This window comes from Carettochelys insculpta, chromosome 3 (genome assembly GCF_033958435.1).
Source record: "Carettochelys insculpta isolate YL-2023 chromosome 3, ASM3395843v1, whole genome shotgun sequence".
Lineage (NCBI taxonomy): Eukaryota > Metazoa > Chordata > Testudines > Carettochelyidae > Carettochelys > Carettochelys insculpta.
This window is the reverse complement of record NC_134139.1, coordinates 1090855-1100000: the sequence shown is the minus strand read 5'-3', so window position 1 is coordinate 1100000 and position 9146 is coordinate 1090855. Positions and strand designations below refer to the sequence as shown.

General features: G+C 52.9%; 1 protein-coding gene across 1 annotated transcript in view; it reads left to right on the top strand.

Annotated features, from left to right (window-relative positions):
• Positions 1–7974, top strand: part of MAL (mal, T cell differentiation protein (MAL blood group)) — a 22746-nt gene extending 14772 nt beyond the window's left edge. Inside the window, exons 2-4 of the mRNA XM_074989187.1 lie at positions 2484–2651; positions 6472–6612; positions 7682–7974. Of these exons, the coding sequence (XP_074845288.1) occupies positions 2484–2651; positions 6472–6612; positions 7682–7756 (384 nt within the window). The 3' untranslated portion in view covers positions 7757–7974. The remainder of the gene's footprint in view (positions 1–2483; positions 2652–6471; positions 6613–7681) is intronic.
• Positions 7975–9146: the final 1172 nt, after the last annotated feature.

Sequence of the window (9146 nt, the reverse complement as noted above, 5' to 3'; positions counted from 1 at the left end):
CCATGCAGCCCCCCTCCTTGCTGTCTCTCTAGGCTGGCGTCTCTGGCTCCAGCAGCTCCCATGCGGAGGGAACCGCCTGTGCTCCCTGGCGGCTGAATGGCAGGCTGGGCAATGGAGCCCTTGTGGCTCCCTGGAGGCCTCCTGCCATTGCTTTAGATTCCTGTTATGCTGCCTGAGGGCCAGAGGTGCTGGAAAGCTGGAAAGCAGTAGTCTCCAGCATGGGGGGGAGGTACAGCAAGGCGCCATCACCCTTGTTTTACCCCCTTGGCCCAGCTGCCCATCAGACACTAGCCCGGCATGTCCTGGTGGGCTTTGCTGACTCACCGAGAACAGCGAGCCTGCATGTCACGCTGACAGGGCAGTTCCCATTGCCAGAGCAGCACTAACAGCTGATTGGCGGCCAGTGAACACCCCCTTCCCCTCCCCCCGAGGGGGCAGAGAGCCTGTGCACGTCACTAGCGCATTGTGGTCACACCCATGAGCGCGTAAGATCACACACCAAAGAGAGACACGGTGGGCAGAACTAGGGGGTTCAGCAGGTCAAGGCCTTCCCTGTGATGCCTTCCCTGGCGTGCCCTGTGCGAGAGAGCACAGCCCTCGCTGGCTGATGACTATGAGGGAACCTCAGGTCATTTGGAGGGCGTCTGTGTGGCGCTTACTCCACTGCCAAGTAGGTTGCAGCATGCGTGTTAACCGGCCAGGTAGGCAGCGCTGAGAACCAGCGCGTGCGTGTGTGCGGGCTGCCGGACATGTGACACCTGTGCGCCTGCCGCTGGCCCATCCTTGCAGACCTGAGCTCACACTACAGGGCTGTTTAGTTGCAGGACGGTGTCATTGCAGCCATCCTGGTCCCAGCCCAGCTCATGCACCCACAGAAATCGGTGCAATAAAAGGCATGAGCTCCTTCGCCTCGTCTCTCTCTAACTGCAGAGTAGATGTGAGGCTCAGGTCGGAGACTAGGGTCTGCCACTATGATGGGGTTGCAGAGCCTCAACATCTACAGTGCAACTCAAGAGCCCCTTGGCTCAAGCCCTGCGAGCCCCAGTCAGCTGGCACAGGCCAGCGGTGGGTGTGTAATGGGGGTGTAGATGCCCCCGGTAGGACACACTAACTAAAGTTAGTGTCTAGTAAACCCTTGTGTAGACAAGCCCTTCTGAACTGTGTTGTAAGCAAGATGCCACAAGTAATTCTTCACCGAACTCTGTGCTGAGTAGTCCTCGTTTGGACTATTGTGTCCAGTTCTGGGCACCACATTTCTGGAAAGGATGGGGACAAACTAGAGAAAGTCCAGGGAAGAGCAATAAAAATGACTGAGGGTCTAGCAAACACGACCTATGAGGGCAGATTGGAACACTTGGGTTAGTTTAGTCTGGGGAGGAGAGGACCAAGAAGGGACGTGGTTACTGCTTTCAAGTACAAAGAAGAGGGAGAAAAATTACTCTCTTTAATCTCTGAGGCTAGGACAGGAAGAACTGCAGCAAGGGAGGTGTAGCATCCGTGCTAGGAAAAGCTTCCTGTCAGGGTGGGTGAGCACTGGAATACGTTGCCTGGGGACGGTGTGGAATCTCTGCCCTTGGAGATTTTTAAGCTCAGGTTAGACTAACATCTGTTGGGGACGGTCTAGATGGCACTTGGTCCTGCTGCGTGTGCCGGGGACTGGACTCAGTGACCTGTCACTGTTTCTGCTAGCCTTAGGACATGCTATAAGCACCACACAGTGAAAGCGGAAGAGCCAGCGCCAATGTTAATCAGCATGTGTGTGTCTATTGTTGCAAGTGCAACTGCCGTGCTTATGCGCATGCCAATGGGAGTGGCACAGCTAGCCAGAAAACCAGTGCCAACACCACAGGCCGGGTGACAGACTTCTGGTTGGTTTACTTCTTTACGTATTGACATTTCAACCAGTGCCATGTTGAGCGCACTTGCTGGTCGACAACCCCTCCTGCTGCAGACACAATTTTTTACAGGAATTTATTTTGTTAATGGAAAATCTAATTTTCAACACCTGCCATTGAAAGGGGAAAGTGGAACGCCTCAGCCAGACATAGCCATCGGGTTGTGTAAAATGTCTCACACTGTGTCTGGGCAGTGGGCTCCAGGGAGAAGTACTTCCACTCTTCAGAAGTGCTTTGTTTGGGGCTATTAAGCATTCACACATGAGATGGCGACCCCCCTCTTCACCCGACGATCAATTGCAGAACGGGGTGATTGCTTGTCCCTCCACTGTCTTTGACTGCTGTGTTGTGAATTGCCTGAGGAGGAGGGAAGTCCAGGTGTGGAACTGTTGTGTTGTATCAACACAGGGTATTTTAATATCCCTAGTTTCCCCTTTTCCCCAAGAAACGATCCCGATGTTCAGCTTTCAGGTTGAGCCCAATAGACTTTTCCTGTCTTCTGAGCTCATAACATGACACACGCTGAAGGACGCCACAAAACCTGATTTGTTTTGTTCTCTTGCCATTGTTTTGGCTTATTCCATGCAGGTCTTTGGTGGCCTTGTCTGGATTCTGGTGGCTTCGACCAGGGTACATTTTCCGATTTTGCAAGGCTGGGTCATGTTCGTGTCCGTGTTCTGCTTCACACTGTCCACTCTCCTCATGCTCCTCTACTTCTGCGGCGCTCATGGTGGAAAAGCTGCTTGGGTTGCAGTGGTAAGCTGACCATCTCTCCGTATTGCTCACTGGCACGTGCCGGCTGAGCACTCTGGCCTGATCCAGCCGCACACAGGCATGCGCCTGAGTCAGTGGCACAATGCAGCAGTGTCAAGCGAAGCAACGTGCGTGTTTTGGCAGGATCGGGGCTCTGTGCCTCTCGCTGTGCCCCTGCAGGCCTGTCACAAAGCTGTTAGCAGGCCCCGAACGCAGGGTAAGCTGCCTCCATTGCTGCTGGCTCAGGAGGGCCGACTGCTGTGCACATCACACCCGTCCTGGTCATCGAGTGCTCCCTGCGGTGGCTGTGCGGTGCTGCGTTTTGCATTTCACCAGAGCCCTATTCTGGGTGCACCATCTGCATGCACCTCCCTTCCTTCCTTCTCCCCCAAAGTCCTTCACTGCCGGGCAGCATCCTGCCCACTCTGGAGAACCTGCCCTGTGTAAGCTACAGCACCACGTGCAGGGAGGGGGTGAGCTACGGACTAGCTGTTGGCATGGGGCTGAATCTGAAGAAAGACAGAGCGAAAGAGTATTTTTAATATGGAGATATACCAATCTCATAGGGCTGGGAGGGACCCTGGGAGGTCACCGAGTCCGGTCCCCTGCCCTCACAGCACAACCAAGCACCATCCCCGACAGACTTTTCTTTTTAATGTATTTGCTCCAGATCCCTAAATGGCCCCCTCAAGGATGGAGCTCACAAACTTGGGCTTGGCAGGCCAATGCTCAAACCCCCAAGTTATCCCTTCCCCCGAAATCAGCCAAGGTTAGGGATAGAACCCAGGAGTCTGGACTCCTTACCCCAGTCTTGTACCCCAGCCCCCACTCCTCACCCATTAAGCATTGTTAAAGGAATCACATACATGCACCAAATGCTAAGGTCTTGGTTCAGGCTTGTAGCAGAGGTGGAATAAGCTGCTGGCTTCAGTCAAGTCTCTGGAGTACATACACACGTTGGATGGGTCATTCAGAGCTTTGTTTAGAGCTTCAGCTTGTAGCAAAGATCCCCCTGAGGTAAGAAGCAGAATTGAAGACACAAAGGAGGGTTTCCGGGACTTTTTATGTCTTCTGCCGTGCTGGGGGAATCCCCTGGTTCTTGGTGGACGAGTACAGCCCCAAGGTGGTGTTTGAAGTCACATGGGCCAGTCACCTACCCACACATGACTCAGTTCTTTGTAAACTGACTCCATTGCTCCCGTGCTAGTCTGAATGTGCAGAGGAAGGCTCATCCGATGTGGAGCGGCACCTCCAAAAGCCTGTTGTCACCTTGAATACTTCCATTCAGCCTGAATAGGTCTTTCACAATAGGCTGGCCGAATGCTTCGCTGGCGCTTCTCAGAACCAAATGGGCTGAAATACCAGCACCTAGCCAAAACTCATAGTTTCTCACATAAAGACGGTACGTGCCTAGGAGCAGCATAATCGGGAGCAGTGCATCATGCGTGTTCCGTGGCTGCCTCACTGGGCACGCTTTGTACAGGGTTTGCTGCAGACTTATCACAGTGGCTACCCCTGTGCTATAGGTGGTCTCGTTGTACTCTGATTCCATCCCACGCCTTCCACCTGACAAGACCAGGCTCTGCAGCTCAGGCTAACTTGTTACAGACAGAATTTGCTCCCTAACCCAAGGCGGTGCGTCACCTGCCAGTCAAGCCTCGCCTCCAGCGGGCTGGCTGGTCTCTGCCTGCCCAGCTCAGTGTATGACTCGAGTTGTGGGACTGGGGACCAAAGATGTCTGGCCTGACACGCTTCACTGCAAGCCAGGGAGAGGGTAGAGAAGGCAGGTGGGAGGTGCTGGAGAACCCTGGTTGCACCACTAGGGCAGCTGCATGTGCACAAGGTTTGGGTAGAGTAATTTACGCTCTGTCCACCAGCCCCCAAGCAAAGTAGGGCTCAAGGCTCTGAGTTCTGATTGGTTTCTCTGTCTAGCTGTGCCACAGCAGGAGCACGTGCTCTCCCTTGGCTAGGGCCAGCAGTACAGCTGTAATGACAGATGTGGTACCACTGGAATTTTTCACTGTGTCAGCGCAAGATCAGGGCAGGGGTGCACTAAGTGGGAGTTCAGCTCCCCTGCAACAAGGTCTGCTCCTAAGGATCAGCCAGGCAGGTGACCTTGCTGGAGAGCAGCTGCCACACACCATATCCCTGTGGAAAACTGGGGATTTTGCCTTGAATTCACCTAGTTATTGCTTGTGTTACTACAGCGCCTTGGCATCCGAGTCACAGACCCGGCCGTGCTGCGCTAGGTGCTGCACACACGGAGTTCCTCCTCTCTTAGCAGGTCCAGTACATGGCAGCAGAAAGGTGTTTCCAGTTGCTTGCTGACAATTGCCTCTTGCAACCCTCTTGTATCTCATACCTGAAGCGTCCGTATCAGTGGAGATGGAGTCACAGATGGCAAGGCAAAGACCCAGATCCTCACAAGTACCTGGGCATCTAACTCCCTTTGGGAACAACTGTGGGGAGTTCAGAACCTAAATATCTCTGAGGGTCTGCTCCGCAGTGCTGCTCCTCACTGCCCATGGATTGGCCACCGTGCTGGACTCGGACAGAATCCCACGTGCACAAACAATGGGCCTGAGTCAAAATGGGCAAAATGAATTCGTAGTGTGTGGCCTAATGTCCTCGTGCTGCTCTGCGGGAAGGTCTGTGGGTTTTGAGAGTAGCTGCTTTCTCTGACCTGCACCATATTCTTGGGATAGTGACAGCCCTTAGGTACAATCACATCTGCTCTGATCCTACTGACAGAGACCAAAAACAACAAGTTCTCTACCAAACATTCATAAACCTCAATTACCCACTGGGAGAAGTAAAAAAAAACAAATCGACAGGGCCAGACCAGAGACCAGCTACTCCAAGATAGGCCCAAAAAAGCCAAGAACAGAACACCACTGGTCATCACCTACAGCCCTCAACTCAAACCACTGCAATGCATTATTCAAGACCTACAGCCTGTCCTTAATCAGGATGCCACGCTCCAGAAGACCCCAGGTGACAGGCCTGTTCTTTCCTACAGACAACCTCCCAACCTTATGAGGATTCTGACCAACAGCCACAGTCTATACCCCAGGAATATCATTCCTGGGACTTTTCCTTGCAACAAGCCCTGTTGCCAACTTTGTCCACATACCTACTCTGGAGATACCATCACTGGACCTAACCAGGTTATTCACAGAATCACGGGCACGTTCTCATGTTCCTCCACTAACATCATATACACCATCATGTGCCAACAGTGCCCAGGCACCATGTATATAGGACAGACTGCAAACACGCTTCAACAAAGAATGAATGGACACAAAACAGACATCAAAAACCTCCAACACACAAACCTGTCAGCCAGCACTTTAATGGAGTGGGCCATTCTGTTAATGACCTGAAAGTCTGTGTTTTACTGAAAAGGAACTTTAAAAACCATTTACAGAGGGAATGCTCAGAACTGTCATTTATATTCAAATTTGACACATGGTTTGAACCAGGATAGCAATTACCTGGCCCATTATAAGGACTCTTTTACATACTTTGTTTTATCCAGCTCTTAACTTCCCCATCCCACACCCATCTCCTGCCGCTCCTCTGCCCTTCAGATTTGCCAGCCTTTTTAACAAGTTTTCTGATTTGTCAACCTTGATAACAACTTTTGGACCTCTGTGCTTTGTATATTGAGTCTGTTCTGGTAATGCTACGATCTGAAGAAGTGGGTGCGTCCCATGAAAGCTCATCCCCTAGTATATTATTTTGTTAGTCTTTGAAGTGCTGCGAGACTGCTTTTTAGTTTTCATACTCTTGGGAGCGATTGTTCACACTTTTTATTTTCTAGGATGCTTTCTACCACTCCATGGCTGCTCTGTTTTACCTGAGTGCTGCTGTTTTACAAGCCTATGCCACCCTTCTGGCCCGCGACACTGCCACACTCTTTGCTGAGGGATTTAAAATTTACCAGGAAGACATTGCAGCAGTGGTAAGTGTCCACTAGCTTCTGTCGTGCCATAACAAGTGCGGTGCAAAGGTGAGTAAGAGGCACTGGGGTGAAAGCTGAAGGGCCTGGGAGACAGCCTAGGACCCAGGCCTTCTGCAAGGGGGATAGATCTGCTCTCCCGTATTGTGATAACAAGGGCTGTTTGATAGATGGTGCTGGATTAACCAACAAATTCCCGCCAACACTGGGATCTGGGACATACCTCTCCAGTCCCACAGCCCCGTCTCTCTGCACAAGCCACTGTGTTTAACACCCTCTGATACATTATACAGTGTTACTGTGAGCTACACAGGCAGTCATGGCCAAGTGGCCCTCTCCTAAGCCCAGCTGGGCTTTCAGCCCCACTGAGGACAGCAGAAGCCAGCGACAGCCTTTACTCAAGGCAGCTTCTCTTCTGCTACAAAGGGTGTGGGGAGTGTAGTGGCCAGGTTATGTGAGGTCCACCTGTGGATTTGCGACCTGGTTGGAGAAAGGGTGAGTGCATGTGCGATGTCACCAGAGACGGGTTCACCACTATCGTGAGCCTCACCATAGTGCCTGCGAAACACTGTAGAATACATCCAAGTGACTCCAGAACTTGAGCCCCATATTCAAGTGGCTGCCGCACTTCAGAGCCTATGGGTAAGTTTACGCTTGCTGGGAGATCAACCCGCGCAGGGTCAATCTTCCAGTGCTCAATTTTGTGCCTCTGGAAGAGGCGCACAAAAGCAATCTCTCTGGGCTCCGCAGCGGACCACCTGCACTCCTGCTCTTGCAAGGAGTAAGGGAGGCCAGCGTGAATAACAGTCGCATTGGCCTCCCTCGGTGAGGCCAGACCTCAGTGTAGACCCGAGCCTGCGTGACTGTCAGTGGCACTTAGAATTGTGAATTGCTTAGGTGACTGCAGCTCTTACCAGCTCTGGAATGGAGCCCTTGTTCCAAGCATGGCACCAGCTAGTATGAATCCTGCTGCACTGGCAAACACAAATAGCAAAGCGCACATCCAGGCTACGCAAACAATACCCACAGCAGCAGCCAGCTGTCGCTGACGCCACCTGTGTTTCCATTGCAGGTGTTTGCATTTTTAGCCACCTTGATGTATGTGATCCACAAAGGGTTCTCTCTGCTGAGATGGAAGTCCTCCTAAAACCTCCAGCAAATCCCCTCAGGAATCCCTTGTGAGCACCCACCCAGTTACTATCGAGCACGTGATGTTACACCAGTACGCGTTTTACACTGGAATGCGTTGATGTACACAGACTATTTACACTGCTTTGTACTTGGTGCCATGACAACAAAGGAAAAAAAAATCAGCCTGGAGATACTCACATTTCAGTAAAATTGTTTCTCTTTGGTGTCTTTTAAGTCAGACACAGTTTTGTTGTGGGGACCTGGGAATCTCTTTTACAGATCTCTGCTCTGTCCTATGTCCCTGGGACTGGGCCACCTGTTGGAATGAATCAAGGCCATCTCCAAGTCCCCTGCCAGTGAAGGAGGCCTTGGGCTTGGTCTCGCAACAGCTGAGCCTTCGGAGGGCTGCGATGCTTCAGTCTAACCGAAGTCTGTGGGCTTAATACTTGGGTGTCTGGGTACAAATTAATTGGCCTGTGAAATTCAGGGAGGTCAGATGAGATGCTCTCTCTTCTGGGTTCAAATCCCATGTAACTTTCAAAGGAAAGCCTCCCAGCTCAGTAACTGATTCGGCCCCGGGGTCTATAGAAGACAGGCCCATCTCTTTGCCTGCTTTCCTTTCAGAGCGCTTGCTGGGGGCGGTTTAGTTCCACACAAACCACATGCAGCGTAGCGCCAAGGGGGCCTTGTCCTGCACTCAGCTCAATGCAGAACTCAACTGACTCCCAGAGGCTCTGCACGGCCAAAGAGGTTCACTGGCAGGACTGGGGCCTAGGTGTCGTGGGTGTCAGAGAAAACTGCTCGCATCCATTGGCTCCTCCGGGAAGCCAGCCAGACGGAGGGGTTGCTCCGACACTTCAGTCACTTTGCCACGCTGGGCGTGAGAGTGGAGGAGGAGGAGATGAGCTGGTAAACTTCACCCTGTGCAGCGGCCCAGTGTAGCTGGCACCAGGCTCGGAGCAGGTCCCCCCACGGTGCTGTGCCCACAGGCGGAATCATGTTCGTTCTGGGCGCCAGGAGAGAGGAGTCACCTAACAAGTCATTCAGCAGACAGCCAGTGTGTGGAGTGGGGGGTGAGGGCTCTAAATGGGGGGTCTGGGAGTGGGGCAGGTAGTTAGGGTGTGGTGGGGGTGCAGGCTCTGGCTGGGGCTCCAGGCTGTGGGGTGGGGCTGGGGATGATGTGTGGGGGGGGGTCCAGGCTGTGGGGTGGGGCTGGGGATGATGTGGGGGGCGACTCCAGACTGTGGGGTCGGGGGCCGAGGGATTCAGAATACCGATGGGGCTGCACGTTGTGGCAAGGGGGTTGGGGTGCAGGCATGGGGAGGGCCCTGGGATGAGGGGCTTGTGTGCAGGAGGGGGTTCCAGGTTCAGGGGGGCTCTGGGCTGGAGATTGGGGTGCAGCAGGG